This window comes from Dicentrarchus labrax, unplaced genomic scaffold, assembly GCF_905237075.1.
Source record: "Dicentrarchus labrax unplaced genomic scaffold, dlabrax2021, whole genome shotgun sequence".
In the NCBI taxonomy this organism is placed as follows: Eukaryota; Metazoa; Chordata; class Actinopteri; family Moronidae; genus Dicentrarchus; species Dicentrarchus labrax.
Window position 1 is genome coordinate 20,324,001 of NW_026136722.1, and position 27,776 is coordinate 20,351,776.

The 27,776-nt window shown below is 44.5% G+C and overlaps 2 protein-coding genes across 4 annotated transcripts in view; one reads left to right on the plus strand and one right to left on the minus strand.

Moving 5' to 3' along the window:
• The window catches only part of LOC127355806 (rano class II histocompatibility antigen, A beta chain), a 52,586-nt gene that overhangs the window by 21,063 nt on the left and 3,747 nt on the right, over positions 1–27,776 (plus strand). The window lies entirely within an intron of this gene.
• Positions 8,617–27,776, minus strand: part of LOC127355746 (disks large homolog 4-like) — a 41,040-nt gene continuing 21,880 nt past the window's right edge. The window contains exons 1-17 of one of the 3 annotated variants that reach the window (XM_051386874.1): positions 25,142–25,724; positions 19,433–19,483; positions 17,206–17,330; positions 16,815–16,984; positions 15,529–15,665; positions 15,295–15,445; positions 14,677–14,945; positions 13,709–13,811; positions 13,366–13,462; positions 13,094–13,270; positions 12,979–13,016; positions 12,842–12,889; positions 11,604–11,705; positions 11,354–11,526; positions 11,025–11,134; positions 10,309–10,400; positions 8,617–10,195 (exon numbers count right to left, since the gene is read on the minus strand). In XM_051386874.1, coding sequence (XP_051242834.1) covers positions 10,089–10,195; positions 10,309–10,400; positions 11,025–11,134; positions 11,354–11,526; positions 11,604–11,705; positions 12,842–12,889; positions 12,979–13,016; positions 13,094–13,270; positions 13,366–13,462; positions 13,709–13,811; positions 14,677–14,945; positions 15,295–15,445; positions 15,529–15,665; positions 16,815–16,984; positions 17,206–17,330; positions 19,433–19,483; positions 25,142–25,231 — 2,040 coding nt within the window. In that variant the 5' untranslated portion in view covers positions 25,232–25,724 and the 3' untranslated portion in view covers positions 8,617–10,088. Of the gene's footprint in view, positions 10,196–10,308; positions 10,401–11,020; positions 11,135–11,353; positions 11,527–11,603; positions 11,706–12,841; positions 12,890–12,978; positions 13,017–13,093; positions 13,271–13,365; positions 13,463–13,708; positions 13,812–14,676; positions 14,946–15,294; positions 15,446–15,528; positions 15,666–16,814; positions 16,985–17,205; positions 17,331–19,432; positions 19,484–25,141; positions 25,762–27,776 lie in introns of those variants that run through there. The other 2 variants (XM_051386876.1, XM_051386875.1) reach the window with 2 other exon arrangements.

Here is a 27,776-nt window from a genome sequence, read left to right on the forward strand (position 1 = left end):
TACAATACACTCAAGTTACAGTAAGCTACAGTATTCTAAATTAAGTTCGATAATCGATTTGATAAGAAGGTCCTAGATGTACTTTTCACATTCATGTAGGTTTCCTCTGGGTATCCAATTTTTCTCCCACCCCAAAAGACATGCATGTTAGCCTATATAGCAGGGCACTGAGAATTACTGTAATGCTCAGCAAGCCTACCCTGGGTAAATAAAGTTTAAGATTAATGTGATCCAACCTAACAACAGCCGGCTTGTGGCAGAGGCAACACAAGGGATGACCAACAGCCTCCTTTTCAATGAGGCATTGTAGGTAGTATGGTCGTGCTTCTTTCCAGCGCTCTGAGGCTTTCTGCTGCCGAAAAGTCCATGACGATGCAGAGCTTCTTTGAGGCTCGGCAGAAGGACTTGAGGCATTTAGAGAAGAAAGCCTAATGGATTCAGAGTTCATTATCGAACTGGCCAAAATTTGTACTTTAACGTAACTGACAGTAAAAGTACATGGACCAAGAATACAAAGTGCTTTTTTCTCTCAGTGATACCTTTACATTTTAGATTTAAACTTAAATTCATCAGTGTGATTTACCAAATGCCTCTTGAGGATTTAGTTGTGCTGAGGGTGCAGTAAGCGGAACGTCCACATTGGATGACAGGGAGCACTCAGCTGGGGGGAATGTGACTGTAAAGAGTACATTAAAGAATAATTAACATTAATAAATATTTTTTCATGCTACAAACTGATCTAACATTTACGCATTAAATTCCAATAAATGTGACATAATTCAGATAAGAACCTGTAGCTGAGGCTTTGCGTCGCCCTCCACGCCTCCCCCTCGGCTTGCCTCGTCTGGCGCAGTCACTATTGGAGCTACATGGAGGTTCTCCACCAGAACGTGCCCGTTTCCTCTCCTCAACTGCTCTCTGTGTGTTGATGTGAAATTTCAATAATTAAAGGTACTGAAACCGAGACAGGTGACAAATGAAAACCGAAAATGCAACCTAGTGTTTTAGTAAGGTGTTGAACAGCTTAAATGAGCCTATGCATAGATTCTCCAAGTCAATGGAAAACTACTGGAGGGATGGAGCTCAATTCTTCCAGAACATGTTCCCTAATTTGGTGTTTTGATGGTGGTGGTGGATAGCCCAGAATCTCTGTTGAACTGGATAGAGATGTAATGAGTTCAAAGTCCACAGGATATGATTTTCATCCTTGTCAAACCATTCAGTGAGCCCTTGTGCCCTGTACATTTATTTGTCTTTGTAATGAGGAGTTCATGCAATGGCCAACTCTACCATCTACTCATCCTGCATTGACATTCTCAGTCACCTGAGGAAGAGTTGATCTTCAGGTTTTTCCTGACCTGTCACACTAATACACCAACATTGTGGTCATCAAATGTGTGTCTTCGCCCGCAATTTCTGAATCTATTCATAGTATTGATATCTTTCCCATAGGTTTCAATGCAGACTTTATTAATTTTTGGCAAGCTGAACTCTTTGCGACTGAAGCTCCAGCCACCCATGCTACAATAATGAACCCAAAGTCACTTAGATCATTCAGGTATTCCACTACAGTAATTTTCCACCCATCTATTTGTTCAAGTACAAAATTAATGAGATTGAGTGATATAAAAACACTAACCTTGGCTTCAGCTAGAATGTGGTCTTGTTTCATGTCAAGCGCCATACGTTTCCCCTCTTTGTAGCTGGGATGCTGGCGGTCAATGGTACGTCTCGTGGCCATTGCAACACAAACAGATTGACCCAGACAGACAGACTGACAGACAGACCGACAGGCGGACGGACCCAGACAGGCAGACAGACAGACAGACAGACAGACAGACAGACAGACAGACAGACAGACAGATAGATAGATAGATAGATAGATAGATGGATGTGGCTCTTAAAAGTGCCTTTGGGTATTCAAAATGACGACAATAAGGTGTGATGGGGGTTGACTATAAAGGAGCTGCAGGGAGAAAAGAAAAAACTGTCAACCATCAATCACAAACTAAGATAGCAGCAATGTGCACTTTTGGTTTGCAAAACAATATAATATTAATATAGCCAATACCTAATGATAAGAAAACCATATCAGCTATGCATTAACATTAACTCACACTACACCTGTGCCTGGGAGGGTCAAATTTACTGTGAAAGTGTCATATCACACAGTTATCATGGTTTTAATGATAGTTAAGTTTTGAACTGTCAGGAATTCTACCATGCTTTACCTTTAAACCGTTAATCGTTCATCCCTAGCTACGGTATGTTTTACTCTGAAGCAGACTTTTATTTTGAAGGACCGCACGGAAGACCAGAAGTAGGGAGGGTTTTGTTGTACTTATTTTAGCGGGTTTTTCTTGATCTCTATGGCGGGAAAGCACCATGAGAGCATAATAAATTGTTCAAAGACAGCATGTTGTTTTCTACACAACTTAACAAAGTAAAACCCAAAACAGTTTAAAAGTGATCTACAGTGACAGATGAGCTCACACAATTCAGTTACTCACATTATTATAGTCAGAATTATGACATCTGCTTAATGCTCGACGCTACAATTCATTGGATATAACGATAATGCTGTATTGTTAGTTTAAGAGTTTGTGCTGACCAATGGTGAATCACTGGTGGGGATTTAATCTTCGCCCTAATATTAAACCATGCGAGTCATTTATCATATTAAACACAACACACAGCAGACGTATAGTCATACAACTTATCTTAACAGCAGTTTGGGAGCGAAAGAGCGAAATCCCGCTAAAACTGACGACAGTGCTTACGCCACCAGATAGCTTGCGTCTTCACCATGGCAACGGCAGAGAACGCTCATGGGTAATGTAGTCAGGAAGTGGCTGTCAACTTTTACAGATATCATTAAAAGTAAAGGGTGATGCTTTTGTGATTGAGACGAATGAATAGACCCAGCTGTCTGAATGATATTACTTTCTTATTTATTTATTCTGAATTAATCAATTAATGAATAACCTAATATTGTTTGTATCGGTAAATACGCCGCTCTGGTTTCTTGCTTATATCCTGTCCAGTGACGGACACGGTTTAATTTAATTACACTAAATTTGACTGATTTAAAACACTAACGTTACATAAGTCACTTATTTTGGTGATTCAAAGAGTGAACATTTGTTGTTTATTCTTGGGATAAAAACTTTTAAAATCTATATCGTCCTCAATGGAAATTCACTTTCTCAGGTCAGAGTCACACATTCACATAGCCTACAAATAAACAAGACAATAGATGGCTAGATAAAATAAACATTAATACAATTCTAAAAAGAAGAGATGAAGCAGCTACCTTTCTGACCGTCGCGGTTTGCCAGCAGAAGTAGAAACGGGTGGCCAAAAGCTGTCATATTGTTAGTTATCACGGACAATTTTTTGGTTTTTGTGTTGAAAAATGTTTAAAAAAAAGAGAAAAATAAACAATAAATTATCTGTACGGAGCCCCTTAAGGGACATTAGGGAGAACGCTCCCAGACAGAACATGAGTTTGAAAGTCGTGCTTGGTGACACGAAAAATACTTCCAATTGAAATACATGAGTTTGAAAAAGTGGAAATTTCGTGTCCCAGACCACGAACCAATAGATTAAAATACGTGACAGTATCACGTATTTTCATGAGACTGGGTTGGATAATACAGACACATTCATTCAGTCTCATTATCTGATCATAGTTTGTGGTGAAGCTGAAGGTTTTAATGACCATTGTTTCCTCCTGTGAGTTCAGACGATGTGATCAGTTTAACAATGATTGTACCGACTGGTCCTCGGTCCCAGTGGACAGACAACCAGCACCATGTGAGTCCTTCAGAGGGTTTTAGTCTCAGTGTGGAGCTGAAGAGGAGCTGCAGCAGTCAGTGTGCCGCACTTAAATTTAGAGTGTACAAGTATTCTCAGCATTATGGTAAATGCGGAGAAACAGCGTATTTACTTCCGGTTTTCAAAATAAAGGTATTTAGAACAGTAAGCTATAATTAAAATATGTTACATATGTTACAACAAGTGTTTCATGCGCCCCTGATGAATAAAAAAACACTTTATATCAAGTACCTTTACTGCACCAGTGTGGAGAAATGCCACAATAAAAGTCTCATTGAAACGACCACCCGGGGGTGCAGTTTGGAAAGTGAAGAAAAGAAGAGCAGGAGAAACGTGTAGAAGAGAGAAAGGTTCATAATGTTGATTATATATTTATTATTATATATTTATTGATTATATATTTATTTATTATATATGTATTTATTATATATTTATTGATTATATATGTATTTATTATATATTTATTGATTATATATATTTATTTATTATATATTTATTTATTATATATTTATTTATTGGTTGACCTGGGTTGGCCTGGGTTGGCCTGCGTTGGCCTGGGTTGGCCTAGCTACAGTGTATAGCGTTAGCACTTTGTGTGCTCTGACATTAAACTGAGTGGATGTGAAGAGTCTATTATTTCTGTCCATACAGCAACATTAGATTAGATCCAGTTTGGATTAGTTTTAACTTTACTGTGAAGTTCAAGTCCCGTGAAATAGAGTTTTACATCCAACCAGAGAGCAGACTCGTGCTGAGTGAGTCAGTGCCTCATGTGCAGAGGAGGATATCAACATGTGGACTTTATAGAGCGAGGGGATAAAGATGAGCGTATACACTGATGAACACAGATAAGTATCTATTATATATTATATAATGATATATACAGGTAGAGTATGTTTATGCAGAGAGCTGTGCACAGAGAGCTGTGAGCATATAATCCGTCATGCGGCTCATTGTCTGTCTCACTGAAACTCACACACACTGAGCAGCAACGTTGGACACAAACAAACCCCCTCCTCTCTTTATCACACACACACACACACCAAGTCCCCCCCCCACCTGTAGTTCTACATGCTTGAAAAATGGAGTGAGATCGACAGTCCAAGAGGAAAGGTGGAGCAGAGAGGATGAGGCTAAAAGCTAAAAGCACTGACCACAGATCAGCTCAGTGCTGTAAAATAACTGATGTTTGTCAGTGAGGGAGCAGTCAGACATTGAACACTAGTGGAGACAACAGACACACAACCAGAGTCTATCCAGCTCTATGAGGAGGGTAGATCCACTTTGTGGAAGCTGATGGGATAAACTGACTTAATAAAACTAATGTTTTAAGTTGTAACAAAGAATAGTGCAGTTTTAGTTTTATAATTTAATAATATATGTTGGGGGCTCCTGGTGAGCTCAGTGAGTAGAGCTGGCAACCCATGTACTGAGGCTGAGTCCTTGCTGCAGCGGCCCAGGGTTCGAATGAGACCTGCGGCCCTTTGCTGCGTGTCATCCTCTCTCTCTGTCCCCCTTTCCTGTCTATCTTCAGCTATCTCTATCATAAAGGCAATAAAAGCCCCAAAAATTACTTTAAAATAATAATATTATTATATGTTGTATGTAGATTTGGAGTTGTAACGAAAGTAATTCCCCCAGGGATTATTAAAGTATTTCTGATTGTGATTCTCATTGTGATGACAGTGGTGGACAGCAGCAGTGAAGAGTTCATCAGGAACATCATTTCAGTTCTGTGATTAGAGTACAGGTTGTTGCAGAAACCTTTATTTTGTAGTAAAGAAACAGAGAGTGTGTGTGTGTGTGCATGTGGAGCCTTTGCTTTATTATCTTACACTCTAACATCAGCAGGCTCCCAACCTCACAGACACAGACAGAAACACAGACAGACACACAGACTGATTCACAGACAGAAACAGGCTCCCAACCTCACTCACTCTTGGTGTTTTGCATTAATCGGGTGGTGGTGGCCTGGGATGGGATCAAACTCCCGGCCACACAGAATGACACCTTATTAAACAGTTCATATTATTATAATGCTCTACTGGTAATATTTACAGTTATTGATCTCTTTCAGTCCCTCTACCTACAATAAAGGTCTGTCTGTCCACAGGGAGAGACACTGTGTCTCTGTCTGTCCACAGGGAGAGACACAGTGTGTCTGTCTGCTCATGGTTCGTTATAGAAGGACTCCCAGAGAGTCTGTTACCTCTGTGTTATATCTGAGGATGGAGGAGCTTTACTGGGGGGGTTGAAGGTGACACACAGACAGAAACACAGACAGAAACACAGACAGAAACACAGACTGATTCACAGACTGATTCACAGACAGAAACACAGACAGAAACACAGACAGACACACAGACAGACACACAGACAGAAACACAGACAGACACACAGACAGACACACAGACAGAAACACAGACTGATTCACAGACTGAAACACAGACAGAAACACAGACAGAAACACAGACAGAAACACAGACTGATTCACAGACTGAAGCAGACAGACGGACGGAGACAGAACGAGGTGAGCAGATCTTTAACTGTCTGTCTGATAATACCACCTTAAATAAAGCAGGACACCTTAAGCAGTGACAGCAGACTGAGCAACGTTCAGCTTGTTTCAGCGTCTGCGTGTTTACTTACTGTTAATAAAGTTAACCAGAGCAAACACCAGCTGACCTCTGACCCCTGGAGGAGCCAATCACAGGGAGTTAATCAGTGTCCGAGGACGAGAGTGGAGGGAACCACGGAGACCGGCTGAACAACAACAGTTATATTAAATATTATATTAAATAATAATAATCACATTCCTGCTCCATCAGCATTAGCATTAGCAGAGACTGACAGTAACTGTCTGTCTGTCCTCTGCAGGTCGACATGGACGCCATCAGGACTCGTCTGAGACAGGTGAGACAGGTGAGACTTAAAGCTCCTCCCCCTCTGACCTGTAGCTATGGTTACGTCTCTCTCTCCAGTCTTCCTCAGTGGGCGTGGCCGAGGATGAGGAGGTGAGGTTTGTGACATCAGAGGCTGAGGAGGAGGTGGAGGCGGGGCCTATCAGTGACATCACAGCACTGGTGCTGCGGTATCGCCATGGTTACCGGAGAGCAGGTGTGTTCCTGTGTGTGTGTGGGGTCGTCATCTTCATCACAGGTAAACACACACACACACACAGACACACACTGACACACACACACACAGTGTGGAGCTCTCACACAGACTTTTATTGTGGAGGGTGTTTCCTCTGCAGCAGCCTGATCAATATGTGTATCAATCATTGATTATCAGTGTCAGTAATAGTTCATAAACTGGGAACTGTTTTTATCTTTTATGGTTCAATGACACAGTTACAGTAACTCCGCCCCCTAGAGCTGTAACAGGATCAATACGTACTGGCTGCTCGCATCACTGGTTCTCTGCTGGTTCTCTGCTGGTTCTCTGCTGCTGGTTCTCTACTGCTGGTTCTCTGCTGCTGGTTCTCTGCTGCTCGCATCACTGGTTCTCTGCTGGTTCTCTGCTGGTTCTCTTTTTTTAGTATTTGTGCCTTTTATTACAGTGACAGCTGAAGACAGACAGGAAAGAGGGCAGAGAGAGAGAGAGAGGATGACACACAGCAAAGGGCCACAGGTCAGATTCGAACCCTCAGCCTCGGTACATGGGTCGCCAGCTCTACCCACTGAGCCAACTGGGCACCCTGTCTGCTGGTTCTCTGCTGGTTCTCTGCTGGTTCTCTGCTGCTGGTTCTCTGCTGGTTCTCTACTGGTTCTCTGCTGGTTCTCTACTGGTTCTCTACTGGTTCTCTACTGGTTCTCCAGTTTTACAACTGTTTCTTTACTGTTATAATTATTATTAGCTGCAGCCTTCTCTAGTTAAAGTATGACGTCAGCATCCAACACGTGCAACTTCCCTGGATGTGAGAAACACCCTCCCCTCCCCTCCTCACCCCCCTCCCCACCCTCTCCTCACCCCCTCCCCACCCTCTCCCTCACCCCCCTCCTCACCCTTTCCTCACCCTTTCCTCACCCTCTCCTCACCCCCTCCCCTCCCTCTCCTCTCCTCACCCCCTCCCCACCCTCTCCTCACCCCCTCCCCCACCCTCTCCTCACCCTCTCCTCACCCTCTCCTCACCCCCCTCCTCACCCTTTCCTCACCCCTCTCCTCACCCCCTCCCCACCCCCTCCTCACCCTCTCCTCACCCCCTCCTCACCCCTCCAGTATTTAATTATTGATAAATGAATCAGACACATTCAGGTTTTATACAGAATTTATTTCAATATTTCAATTTAATTTATAACCAACAACCTCCTCAGAGTGTTTGTGTGTGTGTATCAGTGTGTGTGTGTGTGTATCAGTGTGTGTGTGTGTGTGTGTGTGTGTGTATCAGTGTGTATGTGTGTGTGTGTGTATCAGTGTGTGTGTGAGTGTGTGTGTGTGAGAGTGTGTGTGAGTATCAGTGTGTATGTGTGTGTGTGTATCAGTGTGTGTGTGTGTGTGTGTGTGTATCAGTGTGTGTGTGTGTATCAGTGTGTATGTGTGTGTGTGTGGGTGTGTATCATGTGTGTGTGTGTGTGGAGTGTGTGAGTGTGTGTGTGTGTGTGTGTGTGTATCAGTGTGTGTGTGTGTGTGTGTGTATCAGTGTGTATGTGTGTGTGAGTGTGTGAGTATCAGTGTGTGTGTGTGTGTGTGTATCAGTGTGTATGTGTGTGTGTGTGTGTATCAGTGTGTATGTGTGTGTGTGTGTGTGTGTGTATCAGGATAATAAATATTCAGATATGATTTTATAACTTTATTAAAGTGTTGCTGTCAGTGCTCAGAAAGAAGCGACGACCTCAAGTAACCCCGCTGTGTGTGTGTGTGTGTGTGTGTGTGAGTGAGTGTGTGTGTGAGTGTGTGTGTGTGAGTGTGTGTGTGTGTGTGAGATGATATTACATCATCAATAATTAGGATTATTTTTATTATAATAATTATTAGAATTATTCACATGACCCTGATATTCAGTCTAAAAACACTGGAACCATCAGAAACCAGTTGCCATGGTTACACACCGCTCGCTGTCACAGGTGGAGGACAGCGTCTCCTTCCTCCCAAAGCACTGTGGGTAATGGAGTCCTTCCCTACACTGTGCTGACGACTCTCTGGAATCATGGGTACTGTAGTCCAGAACAGACCCACAGACAGGGATCGTGGCTAGGAGAACTTCAGCTGGGATTTGTGGGTAATGTAGTCCATCTGTGCTGTAGATATCTGTGGGCGGTGTAATCCTTCACTGGAGCTGGGAACTGTGGGTAATGTAGTCCACCGCAGTTGGATTAAAAATGGAAGTGTTCAGTTTCCCCCTTTTGTTGTTGCTAAGCAACCAGAGAGACGCTGGTCGCTAAAACCTGCAGCAACGGAGGAGGACTGTTGTAGTCCAGAGGAGGAGGGTTGTGGGCTTTGTAGTCCAGATGAAAGGAGTTTAGGATGATGCTGTCAGAGGCATTGTGGGTGTTATAGTCCAAACGAGGAAGATGGTTGGTGTTGTAGTCCAAGCAGAAGGAGGATTGTGGGTGTTGTAGTCTAGTGTTTGATACTTTAAGCCCTGAATAGACTGTGTGTTTGAGCCCCATCGTTTTATTTACAGTCACACAAGTCTTTATGTACACTACACACACACACACACACACACACACACGCACACACACACACACACACACACACACACACACACACACACACACACACACACACACACACGCACACACACACGCACACACACACACACACACACACACACGCACACACACACACACACGCACACACACACACACACACACACGCACACACACACGCACACACACACACACACACACACACACGCACACACACACACACGCACACACCATTTTCACGTCACATAAATAAATCAATCAATCAATAGATAAATCAATAAATAAATAGGATAATATAAATACTTCAATACCAACTGAACTCTACAGTCCTGATTCATTATTTACTGATAATACAGGATTATTGAATCAACACATAATCAATCAATCAATCATCACCTGTCTCTCCCCACGTAATAGAGAGACAGACAGCTCGGTTGCCGTGGTTACAGCATCCATCCAATTGTCGTCTTCCCGTAGAAAGAAAACCGTAAAAAGACAAACGTCAGCCCTCCGTCAGGTCCCGCCGCCGCTGAGAGGAGAAGGGGGGGGCAACAGCAGTTACCATGGAGACGGCGCCCTGGGGCTGGCAGTGACCAATCAGAGTCTGTCGCGGGCGGGAACCCAGATGTAAGGGCCGCTCTGCTCCTCGATGACGGCTTTGACCAGGTGGTAGACCTCCTCGAAGCTGTCGCCATGCACGATGGCTGCACACACACACACACACACACACACACACACACACACACACACACACACACACAGTTACCATCAGACTTGAGAAGCTCTGACCTTCTGAATGCTTCAGGTGTGTTTTTACCTGTGAAACACTCCAGGAAGTCCTGTTCCAGTTTGATGGCTCGATCCAGAGCTTTCCTCGCCTGATCCTCCGACAGACGCTTGTTCAGATCCCTGCACACACACACACACACACACACACACACACACACACACACACACACAGACACACACACACACACACACACACACACACACACACACACACACACACACACACACACACACACACACACACAGACACACACACACACACACACACACACACACACACAGACACACACACACACACACACACACACACACACACACACACACAGACACAGACACACACACACATACACACACACAGACACACACACACACACAGACACACACACAACAACACCACACACCACACCAACACACACACACACACACACAGACACACACACAGACACACACACATACACACACACACACACACACACACACACACACACACACACACACACACACACACACACACACACACACACACACACACACACACACACACACACACACACACAGACACAGCACAGACACACACACACACACACACACACACACACACACACACACACACACACACACACACACACACACACACACAGACACACACACAGACACACACACAGACACACACACACATCCCATTAACGTGCTGCAGGTATTTGCTCCGCCTCTAATGACCTCACTGAGGGCGTGGTCACTTACAGGATGTTCTCCAGGGAGCGCGGTCTGATGAAGATGGCGACGGGATGAAGCTGAGCCGCCTGCAGCCTCCTCACTGCGTTTGCAGACACGTCCAGGATGCAGTGTTTCCCCTGGAAACACACACAGTCCCTGCCGTCACCATGGTGATCAACCTTTAACCTTTACCATGACAACCATGACAGCCATGGCAACCATAGCATCCTAGAAACCAGTGTCACTAGGATGCATGCTGCAGGAAATGGTCGCCACGGTTACCATACTCCTGTCTAAAAACTAAATCCTGGATGTGTCGGTTTCCTCCCATCACCGTGGCAACTGGCGTGTCTCACCTGCTCGGCCACCTGTCTGACGCTCTGCACCGACGTCCCGTACAGGTGGTTGTTGTACTGCCCCGCCTCGATGAAGCGGTGGGACTGGATGTCCCGCTCCATCTGTTCCCGTGACGACACAAAGTGGTAGTCCCGCCCATCGGCCTCGTAGTCCCTCCGAGGGCGAGTCGTGTCTGCGAGGAGAGAGAGTTCATCAGTCACTTCCTGTTTGTTTACATCACGCTTCCTGTTGTAGAGCGTGGACGCTTACGAGGGACGCAGGAGCCGAACTTGTCCGGGAACTCGGACAGCAGGTCGTCATTGACTCGGTCCTTGGTCGGCCCCAAGATGATGACGGGACGAGCGTAGTCCACTACAGACAGAGAGAGAGAGGAAACTTTATTCATACCTGCTCGTCATTAACAAACACTCACCTGGACGGTAGAATCAACACCTGAACAGAGACAAACACACACTCACTAAAAGCTTTATTGTTTCTCCTGCAGGGACAGCTTCGGACTGTGGTTGTTCACTGTCTCTTTGTGGTTGTTTACTGTCTCTTTGTGGTTGTTTACTGTCTCTTTGTGGTTGTTTACTGTCTCTTTGTGGTTGTTTACTGTCTCTTTGTGGTTGTTTACTGTCTCTTTGTGGTTGTTTACTGTCTCTTTGTGGTCGTTCACTGTCTCTTTGTGGTCGTCTCTTTGAAGTCGTTTACTGTCTCTTTGTGGTTGTTTACTGTCTCTTTGTGGTTGTTTACTGTCTCTTTGTGGTCGTCTCTTTGAAGTCGTTTACTGTCTCTTTGTGGTTGTTTACTGTCTCTTTGTGGTTGTTTACTGTCTCTTTGTGGTCGTTCTTTGTGTTCACTGTCTCTTTGTGGTCGTCTCTTTGAAGTCGTTTACTGTCTCTTTGTGGTTGTTTACTGTCTCTTTGTGGTTGTTTACTGTCTCTTTGTGGTCGTTCACTGTCTCTTTGTGGTCGTCTCTTTGAAGTCGTTTACTGTCTCTTTGTGGTTGTTTACTGTCTCTTTGTGGTTGTTTACTGTCTCTTTGTGGTTGTTTACTGTCTCTTTGTGGTTGTTTACTGTCTCTTTGTGGTCGTCTCTTTGAAGTCGTTTACTGTCTCTTTGTGGTTGTTTACTGTCTCTTTGTGGTTGTTCACTGTCTCTTTGTGGTCGTTTCCTGTCTCTTTGTGGTCGTCTCTTTAGTCGTTTACTGTTTGTTACTTTGTGGTCACGTTTGAGTTTTTGGGTTGTTTACTGTCTCTTTGTGGTCGTTCGTCTCTTTGTGGTTGTTTACTGTCTCTTTGTGGTCGTCTCTTTGTGGTTGTTTACTGTCTCTTTGAAGTCGTTTCCTGTCTCTGTGGTTTGCAGTGAGTTGTTGTGGGGAAACTAGTGTGTGTAAGGTTTAGTGTGTTTGGGTCCAGCAGGAAGTGAACTGAACAACAGAAACTTTAATGTGTGAGAGACAGATTATTTCTACCATTGGGGTCAAAGGTTACAGTGACACTGACCTTCAATCTGAGTGATGAGCTCGTAGCTGTGGACGAAACCTTCCCTCCCTGTGAAAGGAAACAAAGAGTTACACACTCATTCAACCTTCCCTTCAGTGTGTGTGTGTGTGTGTGTGTGTGTGCATCAGGAGGTTGACCTTTACTCTTCATGCGCGACCACTCCTTCCTCTCCACTCTGAAACACAAACAGAGTGTGTCAGTGGCGCGGTGCAGAGTGCTGCAGTTGTTGGACAGTGTGTGTTTTATATCAACCTGTGCTTGGAGGGGATGTATCCCAGCTCCTCCAGCTCCCCCTGCTGGGTCACTCGTCGGGCCTGCCACCACTCGTCATCGGCGCTGTCCATCACATGAAAGACCTCCCCGAAGTTAAAGTCCAGAGCTTGTGATAGGACGCCGCAGTCCCACTGCTTATCATAGTCGAACAGGGCCCTGAAACCGCCCACAGTGCACCACGTCAGTACTGAGCGTACGATCACCTGTACTGATTTCTGCTGACTACCTGCCCAGGTGAGGACGCAGGTTACCTGACGTAGAAGCTGCGGTTGGCTCTCAGGCTTCCAGACGAGCTGTTCATCATCTGCTCTCTCAGGTCGTGGATCTTTGCTTCAAAACGGCTGTACTCTGCACACACACACACACACACACACACACACACACACACACACACATACACACACACTCATTGTAGGACTTCATTGTGGACACACTAACCCCAACCAGGACTTCGCTGCATTAGGACCGTCTGCTGGTCACAACAAGGTGAGTGACAGCCATGAGGTCCACACAATACTGTCATTAATGCATAGTTAGTGTGTGTGTGTGTGTGTGTGTGTGTGTGTGTGTGTGTGTGTGTGTGTGTGCGCTCACCTTCAGGTCTGTACTGTGCTACTATGGTAACAGTCTGTCCGGCATTCTTCAGAGCTGCTGCTGCCTGTTCATGTGTGGCATACCTGAGATCCACACCGTTCACCTGCACACACACACACACACACACACACACACACACACACACGCACACGCACACGCACACACACACACACACACACACACACACACACACACACACACACACACACGCACATGCACACACACACACACCCACACCCACTAATTGTTAATCCTATTGTAATATCTGTAAACAATATGATGTAATTAATATAAAAAAATAAAGAAGTAACAGTCATTATAAGTAACCAGTACAATGTCATTAGTGATATTCACAGATTATAGATTATGAATCAGAAATATTAATGGTAAGAGTACATTATCATTATGATCATTGGTATTTCATTATGAGTATTAATGTTGTCACAGACATGTTGGAATCAGAGTCTGTTATCTGATATAAAAACAGGTAAACAATAAATAATGCAGTAACAGTGTTTAATATTTGAGTCAGTACAACGTTTCTCCAGCAGAGGGCGCTCTGATTTACATACTGTGGAGTGAAGAAGAAGAAACTCTCAGCAATGAAACTAGAACTAGAACTAATGTTTATGTTCAGTTATTGAACTGATAAATATTGAACTGAAATATTCTGAAGTTATTATTAAATTACATTTACAGTATCAGAGCTCAATACACAGAGAACACCACAGATCAGATCTGGTCTCTGTACTCTGAGGATCTGGTCTAACACTGAGGAGGATGTGGTCTGTGTACTCACACTGAGGATCTGGTCTAACACTGAGGAGGATGTGGTCTGTGTACTCACACTGAGGATCTGGTCTAACACTGAGGAGGATCTGGTCTAACACTGAGGAGGATCTGGTCTGTGTACTCACACTGAGGAGGATCTGGTCTAACACTGAGGAGGATCTGGTCTGTGTACTCACACTGAGGATCTGGTCTCCCTTCCTGAGCTCTCCGCTCAGGTCTGCTGGTCCTCCTGCCAGGATGAAGGAGATGAAGATCCCCTCTCCGTCCTCTCCACCCACGATGTTGAAGCCCAGGCCGGTGGACCCACGCTGCACACAAACCCTGCGGGGCTCTCGGGAGTAATCGTCCTCCCCCATCATGCCGCGGGGGATGGGTGAGTATCGTCGTGGTGACGGAGGAGGGAGGGCTTGTGGGTAATCGCACATGTAGTCCGGCTCCATGTAGGCTGCAGAGAAATAAAGGACACGTTACACTGTGTCCCCTAGTGTCTGGTCCTCAATCGGTGGACAGGGTTCACACAGGCCTAAAGGGGGGCCAGACCTTTGTCCCAAAACCCCCAAAAAGGTCCCATTAGTCTCCGAACAAAGTCCAAGTACTCTTTAAATACCAGCTCGTAAAACTGAACTGAACATACCTACATAACCTAACAAAGCAAACTGGTTCTTAGAAGGTTCTCAAGCTGAACAAAATCTGAACCAGAACCAACACCAGAACTAGCACCAGGTTCTCACTGTTGTTGTATCTGTACAGCACGTTCCAGGTGTTAGAAACAGGAAGTTCACAGGTGTACGTACAGCTGGTCAGGTCGGGGGGGCTGTATCGATCAGCAGGGTGGATGTACTGCGAGGTGGGCGTGGCCACCTTCAGGTAGACCACCTCCCCTGTGTTCTTCAGGGCCGAGACAGCGTCTTCATGCAGGACGTCCTCCAGAGACACATGGTTCACCTGCCGGGGGTCAAAGGTCAGGTCAGACTAGAACCCTGTGGACTAACAATATAGAAGGATCTAGAAGTTGGGTTTTTACATACAGCCAGTATTTTGTCTCCGATCTGTAGCCGTCCGTCGCGGTGGGCCGCCCCGCCCTCGATGATCTTGGTGACGTAGATGCTGTTGTCTCCAGGAACATGTTGGTTCCCCACACCGCCGGCTATACTGAAGCCCAGACCTGGACCACACAGAGACAGAACCATTATAAAGATTAATGTTTGATCACTGGAGAACCTTCTCAACAGGGTTCCTCAAAACAATGTACAGGTTTTTAACATTTCTAATGGGTTCTCTAAAGGAACATAAAGTCAGTAAAGAACCTTCCTAACAGGGTTCCTCAAAACAATGTACAGGTTTTTAACATTTCTAATGGGTTCTCTAAAGGAACATAAAGTCAGTAAAGAACCTTCCTAACAGGGTTCCTCAAAACACTGTACAGATTTTTAACATTTCTAATGGGTTCTCTAAAAGGACATAAGGATCTAAGCACTGTAAAGACAGCAAAGAACCTTCCCAACAGGGTTCCTCACAACACTGTACAGGTTTTAAACATTTCTAATGAGTTCTCTAAAGGAACATAAAGACAGTAAAGAACCTTCCTAACGGGGTTCCTCAAAACACTGTACAGGTTTTTAACATTTCTAATGGGTTCTCTAAAGGAACATAAAGTCAGTAAAGAACCTTCCTAACAAGGTTCCTCAAAACACTGTACAGATTTTTAACATTTCTAATGGGTTCTCTAAAAGGACATAAGGATCTAAGCACTGTAAAGACAGCAAAGAACCTTCCCAACAGGGTTCTTAAAAAAAATTTATTTTTAAATTTCTATGGGATTTTAATTTATGGGTTTAAGGAACATAAAGTGTAAGAATGGTAAATGGACCTGTACTTTTATAGCCTTTTTTTTTTTTTCCTAAAGCGTTTTAATGTGCCCCTTTCAAAGACATTCACTCAGTGATGGCAAAGAACCAATCCCAACAGGGTTCGACATGGCCGCCGACACCCAACCTTCCGATACCCGCTCTGCCTCTGAGCCACAGCCGCCCCAAAAAAACCTTCCAAAAAAGTTTTCTTAAACACTGTACAGATTTTTAACATTTCTAATGGGTTCTCTAAAAGGACATAAGGATCTAAGCACTGTAAAGACAGCAAAGAACCTTCCCAACAGGGTTCCTCACAACACTGTACAGGTTTTAAACATTTCTAATGAGTTCTCTAAAGGAACATAAAGACAGTAAAGAACCTTCCCAACAGGATTCCTGTTTTTAAATTTTAAAGTTTTTCTTTAAAATGTTCTCGAGGGTACACGTTCTACAAGGGTTCCTACCTTTAGGTCCTTTCATTAGTTTGATCTGTGTGATGCGCTCTGTCGGTGGGCGTCGCCGCAGGACGTACAGCCTGACGACAGGGCCCGCCTCCTTCAGCGCCTCCACGGCGATGGAGTGAGTGACCTCACGCACGTCCACGTCGTTAACAAATACGATGCTGTCATTCACCCTGGAGACGGAGGGAGAGAGAAACCATCGTGAGGACATTTTGGCTGGTCCTCCATGGTTGTTTAGGATTCAGGTTAGAACCAGATTAGAACCAGGTTCAGGTTCAGGTTCAGGTTTAGGTTCAGGGGCTGGAAGTACGTTATACTTTATATATATATATATATATTTATATCGCTGAGGGGCCTCACAAGTACAGACAGACATAAGAGTGTGTGTGAGTACCTGAGGCGTCCGTCCTGGGCGGCGGCTCCTCCAGGGATGATCTTGGTGATGAAGATGGACGGGTCGTCTCCGATGTGAGGATTATCAGTTCCTCCTGCGATGCTGAAGCCCAGACCAGAGTTCCCCTGAACACACGCACACACACACACACACACACACACACACACACACACACACACACACACACATTATAACGCATATAAATAATAAAAGGTCATAATGTGTTAATATAGTAATAATATCTGTTAAAGTACAGTCAGATTGTATCACTGTGATCAGGTCTGTATCAGCTGTGTGATAGTGTGTGTGTGCACTGACAGTTGTGTGATAGTGTGTGTGTGCACTGACAGTTGTGTGATAGTGTGTGTGCGCACTGACAGCTGTGTGATAGTGTGTGTGTGCACTGACAGCTGTGTGATAGTGTGTGTGTGCACTGACAGTTGTGTGATAGTGTGTGTGTGCACTGACAGTTGTGTGATAGTGTGTGTGTGCACTGACAGTTGTGTGATAGTGTGTGTGTGCACTGACAGCTGTGTGATAGTGTGTGTGTGCACTGTGAACTGTTTCACTGATTAAAGTTCATCTTGGGTTGGTTTCATCTCTAAAATGGTTCTAAAATAAGCGGGCGGGAGCTAAAAATAACCTGCTGTTGTCAGCCGGGTGGAGTTTATTTCTGGAGAACGCAGCGTTTAAACACACAGTGACAGTTTCTAAAAACAGCAGAGAGGAGCCACAAATACCTCAGTGACAGAGACACACTGCTGCTACCTGTGTGTGTACCACAGTGTGTGTGTACCACAGTGTGTGTGTACCACAGCGTGTGTGTGTGTGTGTGTGTGTGTACCACAGTGTGTGTGTGTGTGTGTGTGTGTACCACAGTGTGTGTGTACCAAGTGTGTGTGTGCGTGTGTGTGTGTGTACCACAGTGTGTGTGTGTACCACAGTGTGTGTACACAGTGTGTGTGTACCACAGTGTGTGTGTGTGTGTGTACCAGTGTGTGTGTGTGTGTGTGTGTGTGTGTGTACCACAGTGTGTGTGTACCACAGCGTGTGTGTGTACCACAGCGTGTGTGTGTACCACAGTGTGTGTGTGTACCACAGTGTGTGTGTACCACAGCGTGTGTGTACCACAGTGTGTGTGTGTGTGTGTGTGTGTACCACAGTGTGTGTGTGTGTGTACCACAGTGTGTGTGTACCACAGTGTGTGTGTACCGCATGTGTGTGTGTGTGTGTGTGTGTGTACCACAGTGTGTGTGTACCACAGTGTGTGTGTGTGTGTGTACCACAGTGTGTGTGTACCACAGTGTGTGTGTACCACAGTGTGTGTGTGTGTGTGTGTGTGTGTGTGTGTGTGTGTGTACCGCGGTGTGTGTGTGTGTGTGTGTACCACAGCGTGTGTGTGTGTGTACCACAGTGTGCAGTGTGTGTACAGTGTGTGTGTACAGTGTGTATGTTACAGTGTGTACTACAGTGTGATGTACAGTGTGTGTATATTACCGTAGTGTATGTTACAGTGTGTATGTTACAGTGTGTAATACAGTGTGTAATACAGTGTGTGTATATTACAGTGTGTAATACAGTGTGTATATTACAGTGTGTATGTTACAGTGTGTAATACAGTGTGTAATACAGTGTGTGTATATTACAGTGTGTAATACAGTGTGTATATTACAGTGTGTATATATTAGTGTGTAATACATTGTGTATATTACAGTGTGTATGTTACAGTGTGTAATACAGTGTGTATATTACAGTGTGTAATACAGTGTGTGTATATTACAGTGTGTAATACAGTGTGTGTATATTACAGTGTGTAATACAGTGTGTATATTACAGTGTGTATATTACAGTGTATATTACAGTGTGTATATTACTGTGTGTAATACAGTGTGTATATTACAGTGTGTATTTACAGTGTGTATGTACAGTGTGTATATTACAGTGTGTAATACAGTGTGTATATTCAGTGTTATGTAACAGTGTTAATACAGTGTGTATATTACAGTGTGTAATACAGTGTGTATATTACAGTGTGTATATTACAGTGTGTATATTACAGTGTGTAATACAGTGTGTATATTACAGTGTGTATATTACAGTGTATATTACAGTGTGTATGTTACAGTGTGTATATTACAGTGTGTATATTACAGTGTGTATGTTACAGTGTGTAATACAGTGTGTATATTACAGTGTGTATGTAACAGTGTGTATTAGTGTGTCTCACCCTCTCCAGTGTGATCTCTTCGTACTCCAGCTCTCCCTCTGATCCGTTCATCTGTAAAAACAGAGAAGCTTTAATCACATCCAGCATCTCTCTCCACTGACTGCTCGTCTCCATGGCAACTCCATGGTAACAGCTGTTGAGCCCTCAGGGGGCCGGTTACCTAGGCAACTCTAACTGTAGCTATAGCGACCACCTTTCTCTCTCTCTCTCTCATATCATCTCTTCCACACAGTCATCAGCGCTCCACAGCATGGTCATTACATCACTTCCTGTTTGTTTCCACTAAAATGATGATGATGATGATGATGATGATGATGATGATGATGATCCCCACTGTATCCTGCTGTCATGGTAAATGGACCTGTGCTTGTATAGCGCCTTTCTGCTTTTACACTACGTGCCACATTCACTCTTTCACACACACTCACCCTTTCACACACACTCACTCTTTCACACACACTCACCCTTTCACACACACTCACCCTTTCACACACTCACTCTTTCACACACACTCACTCTTTCACACACATTCACCCTTTCACACACATTCACTCTTTCACACACACTCACCTTTCACACACATTCACCCTTTCACACACACTCACCCTTCACACACACTCACTCTTTCACACACACTCACCCTTTCCACACACTCACCCTTTCACACACATTCACTCTTCACACACTCACTCTTTCACACACACTCACCCTTTCACACACATTCACTCTTTCACACACACTCACTCTTTCACACACACTCACCCTTTCACACACACATTCACCCTTTCACACACACTCACTCTTTCACACACACTCACTCTTTCACACACATTCACCCTTTCACACACACTCACCCTTTCACACACACTCACTCTTTCACACACACTCACTCTTTCACACACACTCACCCTTTCACACACATTCACTCTTTCACACACATTCACTCTTTCACACACACTCACCCTTTCACACACACTCACTCTTTCACACACACTCACTCTTTCACACACACTCACCCTTTCACACACATTCACTCTTTCACACACACTCACCCTTTCACACACATTCACTCTTTCACACACACTCACCCTTTCACACACATTCACTCTTTCACACACACCATTCACTCAGCAAAGTCCATTGAACAGAAACTAACTCATTCACACACATTCACCCTTTCACATTCTCAGCTCATTGTTTAATACAACTCGGTCCTCTTTCCTAGCGTTGTGTTTGTTGTCACGTGATTCTGATCATGTTCTGATCACGTTCTGATATTGATTCTTAGCGTTCTGAGTTTAAAGGTTTTTCTGACGGGGAACTGAAGTCGTGGCTCAAACAGTAATTTAACCTCTTCCACTTTCCTGTTTTAACTCCAGCATTCAGATCCCAACTTAGGTTGTTTCTGCAGATCTCAGCAGCTGTAGACCAGGAACTGTTCTGAGAGTAAAATGTGTGTTTTTATGAACAGAGTCTGGTGGTGAGGTTAGGATTGGGGTACACTTAAACCAATGTAGATTTGTTAACATAGGTTAGGTTTGCTGCTGCCTCATCAACAGAACTGTTCTCAGTTCTCATGAACAACAACTTTTCAATCAAAGCTCCTCGTGGTTTCTCGGTTTGATCAATTTGAGCAACAGAACAGGTCTTTAGAGAGATTGTGACAGTGCCTCCAATGTAGGAAATCACTTCCTGCCCTCCATCAGCAGTTAGCGCCACAGGAACGCAGCCACGCCATGTGCAAACAAGATATTGAAATGTTAGTGTCTCCCTGCAGCGTTATTAATGGCTGACACCGTCTCCATCACGTCCAACAGCATCAATGTGTTATCGCGTTCTCCTGCAGGTCTCTGTGCACAGTCAGTTGATACCAGGATGCACTTCAGGTGGACACAGAGTTCCTAACAGCTTCAAAAGGCTGAATAAAACCAACAGAATCAGCTCATAATGAGGTAAAAGCTGTCTGTCTGACCGCCTGTCTGTCTGACTGTAACAACTGTGCTTCGGTCCCTGAAGGGCTGAGCAGCTGTCAACACTACAACACACAGTTCACTTCATTGTGTTTGTCTCTGGAGGATCTGGAGGAGAGAGAGCTTCAATAGAGTTATATAACAGAGAGAGAGAGGGGGCGAGAGAGGTAGACTGACAGCAGGGGAGAGAGAGAGACTGTGTTACAGTTCTCTGTGAATTAATTAAACCTTTTCTACATTTCCCCTGACAGCTCTCTCTCTCTCTCTCTCTCTGCCACTCTGTCTCTATGTCTCTCGACCACACAGGGTGCAATGACAGAGGGTTGTTGAAAGGTCAGAAACATCGAGACCTTCAGGCTGAGGACCGGTCCACAACAAACCTGGACCACGAGGACCGAACACAGGAGGACTCGGCCGTTAACGTCCACTGTGTCTGAACTGGTCCAACATAAACCTTTCATTGTTTATCTCCTCCGTCTCTGTCCGTCTGTCCTCCAGTGTCTGTCCAACAGGGACAGGAAGTCCTGGTTCAGGTGTCTTCAGGTGTTCTTAACGGTATTTTACAGTTTCCTGATAATAAAAGTATTTGATGACTCATCCACACTCGGGGGCGTGTACTAATGCTGCGTCCAATCAAACGCGTTACAGTCTACTTTATAGCTACATTAGCTTGCTAACTAGCATCATGCTTTGTAGAAAGGTAGCTAGCTAATGCTTGAGGTACATTAGTTACAGCTGAAAGATAATGTGAGCAAAATGTTAGCTTTAGGTGAAACTGGATCAGATTTAATGGAGAGGAGGTTCCCCTGAGAGGAGAGGAGTGAGAGGAGGGAGAGGGAGGAGGGGAGGAGGAGGGAGAAGAGGAGGGGGAAAGGAGTGAGAGGAGGAGGGAGAGGAGGTTTCCCTGAGAGGAGAGGAGAGGAGGGAGAGGAGGGAGAGGAGGAGTGAGAGGAGGGAGAGGAGTGAGAGGAGGGGGAGGAGGAGTGAGAGGAGGAGTGAGAGGGAGGTGAGAGGAGTGAGAGGAGGGAGAGGAGGAGTGAGAGGAGTGAGAGGAGGAGGGAGAGGAGGAGGGAGAGGAGGAGAGGAGGAGGGAGGAGGGAGAGGAGGAGGAGGGGAGGAGGAGGGAGAGGAGTGAGAGGAGGAGGGAGAGGAGTGAGAGGAGGAGTGAGAGGAGTGAGAGGAGGAGGGAGAGGAGGAGTGAGAGGAGTGAGAGAGGAGGAGTGAGAGGAGTGAGAGGAGGAGGGAGAGGAGTGAGAGGAGGAGGAGGGAGAGGAGGGTGAGGAGGAGTGAGAGGAGGGGGAGAGGAGTGAGAGGAGGGAGAGGAGGAGTGAGAGGAGTGAGAGGAGGAGGGAGAGGAGTGAGAGGAGTGAGAGGAGGAGGGAGAGGAGGAGGGAGAGGAGTGAGAGGAGTGAGAGGAGTGAGAGGAGGGAGAGAATATTTTTCTACTGAATATTTCCTTTTTACATGTTTTGTGTTCATTTGTTAATTTAATTTTTGTCAATAACATATTTTAATTTTAACATATCACCGAGTTAGAGTCCGATGTGTCCGATGTGTCCGATGTGTCTAATGTGTCCGATGTAACCGATGTGTCCGATGTGTCCGATGTGTCTGATGTGTCCGATGTAACCGGTGTGTCCGATGTGTCCGATGTATCCGATGTATTCGATGTATTTGATGTATCCGATGTAACCGATGTGTCCGATGTGTCCGATGTGTCTTATGTGTCCGATGTAACCGATGTGTCCGATGTAACCGATGTGTCCGATGTATCCGATGTGTCTGATGTGTCCGATGTATCCGATGTATCCGATGTGTCTGATGTATCCGATGTAACCGATGTGTCCGATGTGTCTTATGTGTCCGATGTGTCTGATGTGTCTTATGTATCCGATGTAACCGATGTGTCCGATGTGTCCGATGTAACCGATGTGTCCGATGTGTCTTATGTGTCCGATGTATCCGATGTAACCGATGTGTCCGATGTGTCTTATGTGTCCGATGTATCCGATGTAACCGATGTGTCCGATGTGTCCGATGTGTCCGATGTGTCTTATGTGTCGATGTGTCCGATGTGTCTTATGTGTCCGATGTATCCGATGTGTTTGATGTATCCGATGTATCCGATGTAACCGATGTGTCCGATGTGTCCGATGTGTCCGATGTATCCGATGTGTCCGATGTGTCCGATGTGTTCATGTGTCTGATGTAACCGATGTGTCCGATGTGTCCGATGTATCCGATGTGTCCCGTCTCTTTCCGGAACTTATTGATTATTGTTTCCTGAAGTCTTAAATTATGTCACAGCAGCTCCTGAAAAGTTTCCATGTTTGTAGACATTTTTACAATAAAGAAATTTAATTAGAGAATGAAATCTCAGTTTGGTGACGTACAGCTCAACGTTAGAACATAGCTCTAGTTTATACACTGATTATTGATTATTGATTGAATATAGAACATAGCTCTAGTTTATACACTGATTATTGATTATTGATTGAATATAGAACATAGCTCTAGTTTATACACTGATTATTGATTATTGATTGAATATAGAACATAGCTCGAGAGTTTATACACTGTTAATGATTATTGATTGAGTATAGAACATAGCTCTAGAGTTTATACACTTATGATTATTGATTATTGATTGAGTATAGAACATAGCTCTAGAGTTTATACACTGATTATTGATTATTGATTGAATATAGAACATAGCTCTAGAGTTTATACACTGTTAATGATTATAGATTATTGATTGAATATAGAACATAGCTCTAGTTTATACACTGATTATAGATTATTGATTGAATATAGAACATAGCTCTAGAGTTTATACACTGATTATAGATTATTGATTGAATATAGAACATAGCTCTAGAGTTTATACACTGTTAATGATTATAGATTATTGATTGAATATAGAACATAGCTCTAGAGTTTATACAATGTTAATGATTATAGATTATTGATTGAATATAGAACATAGCTCTAGAGTTTATACTATGTTTAATGATTATAGATTATTGATTGAACACACCCACCTGATCCCTCCTGAATCCAGTGAGTTCAGAGCCGGTGCCTGATCTCAAAACAGTTCTTTGATTTTCGACAGCCGAAGAACCGACTCACTGAAAACTGTCTCCAGTGCAGCTCCGACACTTCACTGGTCTAGAACCAAGAACCACAGAGCGCCCAGGGAACTGCACCTTTAAGGGCTCTTCTTCAGTTTGAGTAAGCTAATGTTGGAGACGTGTACAGTGACGTAATGATGTGGCTCTCTAGCCAAAGCAAACCGGTTCTTAGAGGGTTTTCGACTAACTCTGAACTGGAACTAGAACCAGAACCAGCAGTGGGTTCTCATTGGTGGTACAAGAGCAGACCAGGTGCACCAGGTGAGCCTGGATATTAAAATAAACTGTGATCTGCTAACGGATAACTGTAATAGCTGAATGAAGTCAGAATATTGGAGTTACACGAGGCGAAGGTCAAAGGTCTTGTTGCTAACTGAAGATAATGCTAACAGTGATAAGCTAACGAAGGCTACAAAAGACAAACAAATAAAATCCGATAAAGAAATACAGTGTAGCTGAGTTAGCTAGTTAGAGTTAGCCAAGTTCATGAAAATATCCCCCGACCTTTGACCTACGACATGCACCCGGTACAAACACTTGATTGGTCAGACTAAAGGCCCCTCCCCCTCCGGCCCAGAGCCAATCAGATGCTAATGAGAGGTTCCTACCATCATCCTCTGCCTGTGTCTCTTCGCTCTCCTCACGTTGTTGATGAATCTTCTTCCCATCTTCTTAGCGTACCACACCGACACAAACATCACTTCCTGTTTCCTCCCTCTCTCCCTCTCTCCCTCCCTCCCTCCCTCCCTCGCTCTGTTACATAAAGACTGACGGAGCGACGGATGAATAATTAACAACCAAACAGAAAATAAAACAACAGAAACGCTCTCAGCAGAACCTCGTTAAGATCGTTAGGTGTCGTTTCCTGGACGCGTTAACGAAGCCTCAGACATGACTGACAGCTCAGCACATCACTCTGTCATCCCTCGCTCCCCCAGAGAGAGAGAGAGAGAGAGAGAGAGAGAGGGGGAGAGGGGGAGAGAGGTGGTAAACGACAAGAATCCCTCGTTAGATGAAAAGAGAGAAATGAAGAACGAACGAATCCCCAGAAAAAAAAGAAAAAGAGAGAGAGGCTGTTTGTCACTCGCCCTCTCTGTCATCCCTCGTTCCTCCTCCGCTCGCCCGCTCGCTTTCTCTCTCTGCTCGACCCTCCTGACGCTCCACTGCACATTCTCTCTCTCTCTCTCTCTCTGTTTCTCTGTGTGTGTCTGTGTCTCTCGCTCGCTCTCTGAAGGAATCCCCTCCCCTATGTGATGTCACTTGGCCGCTGGCCGAGAGAGAGAGAGAGAGAGAGAGAGACAAAGAGAGAGAGAGAGAGAGACAGACATAAAGAGAGAGAGAGAGAGAGAAAACATAAAGAGAGATAGACATAAAGAGAGAGAGAGACATAGAGAGAGAGAGAGAGAGAGAAAAACAAAAAAGAGAGAGAGGAGAGAGAGAGACAGACATAAAGAGAGAGAGAGAGAGAGAAAAACATAAAGAGAGAGAGAGATAGACATAAAGAGAGAGAGAGAAAGAGGGAGAGAGAGAGAGAGAGACATAAAGAGAGAGGGAGAGAGATAAAGAGAGAGAGAGAGAGAGAGAGAGAGAGAGAGAGAGAGATAAAGAGACATAAAGAGAGAGGGAGAGAGATAAAGAGAGAGAGAGAGAGAGAGACATAAAGAGAGAGGGAGAGAGAGAGAGATAAAGAGACATAAAGAGAGAGGGAGAGAGATAAAGAGAGAGAGAGAGAGAGAGAGAGAGAGGGAGAGAGTAATTGAATTCTTACAAATTCTTCCAGCAAACACACACAGGCTAATGTTGTTGCCATGGTAACAACCCCCCTTGCCCCCCATTCTAATGGTTGCCATGGCGACAACTGAGCAAAAAAAGGGATGCATCACATTCAGAGTGGGCAGAGACAGCCCACACAGTGTGTGTGTGTGTGTGTGTGTGTGTGTTACAGTGTGTGTGTTACAGTGTGTGTGTTACAGTGTGTGTGTGTGTGTGTGTGTTTGTGTGTGTGTGTTACAGTGTGTGTGTTACAGTGTGTGTGTGTGTGTGTGTGTTTGTGTGTGTGTGTGTGTGTGACAGTGTGTGTGTGTGTGTGTGTGTGTGTGTGTTACAGTTTGTGTGTGTGTGTGTGTGTGTTTGTGTATGTGACAGTGTGTGTGTGTGTGTGTGTGTGTGTGTGTGTTACAGTTTGTGTGTGTGTTTGTGTGTGTTACAGTGTGTGTGTGTGTGTGTGTGTGTTACAGTGAGTGTTACAATGTGTGTGAGTGTTACAGTGTGTATATTACATTATGTGTGTGTGTGTTACAGTGTGTGTGTTACAGTGTGTGTGTGTGTTACAGTGTGTGTTACAGTGTGTGTGTGTGTTACAGTTTGTGTGTGTGTTTGTGTGTGTTACTGTGTGTGTGTGTGTGTGTGTGTGTGTTACAGTGAGTGTTACAATGTGTGTGAGTGTTACAGTGTGTATATTACATTGTGTGTGTGTGTGTTACAGTGTGTGTGTTACAGTGTGTATATTACAGTGTGTGTGTGTGTTACAGTGTGTGTTACAGTGTGTGTGTGTGTTACAGTGTGTGTTACAGTGTGTGTGTGTGTTACAGTTTGTGTGTGTGTTTGTGTGTGTTACAGTGTGTGTGTGTGTGTGTGTGTGTGTGTTACAGTGAGTGTTACAATGTGTGTGAGTGTTACAGTGTGTATATTACATTGTGTGTGTGTGTGTTACAGTGTGTGTGTTACAGTGTGTATATTACAGTGTGTGTGTGTGTTACAGTGTGTGTTACAGTGTGTGTGTGTGTTACAGTATGTGTTACATTGTATATTACAGTGTGTGTGTTACAGTGTGTTACAGTGTTTGTTACAGTGTGTGTTACAGTGTGTATTACAGTGTGTGTGTGTTTGTTACAGTGTGTGTGTGTGTTACAGTGTGTGTTACAGTGTGTGTGTTACAGTGTGTGTGTTACAGTGTATCTTACAGTGTGTGTGTGTGTGTGTTACAGTGTATATTACAGTGTGTGTGTTACAGTGTGTGTGTTACGGTGTGTATATTACAGTGTGTGTATATTACTGTGTGTGTGTGTGTGTGTGTGTGTGTGTGTGACAGTGTGTGTTACAGTGTGTATATTACAGTGTGTGTATGTGACAGTGTGTGTTACAGTGTGTATATTACAGTGTGTGTGTGTGTGTGTGTATATGTGACAGTGTGTGTTACAGTGTGTGTGTGTGTGTTTGTGTGTGTTACAGTGTGTGTGTTAC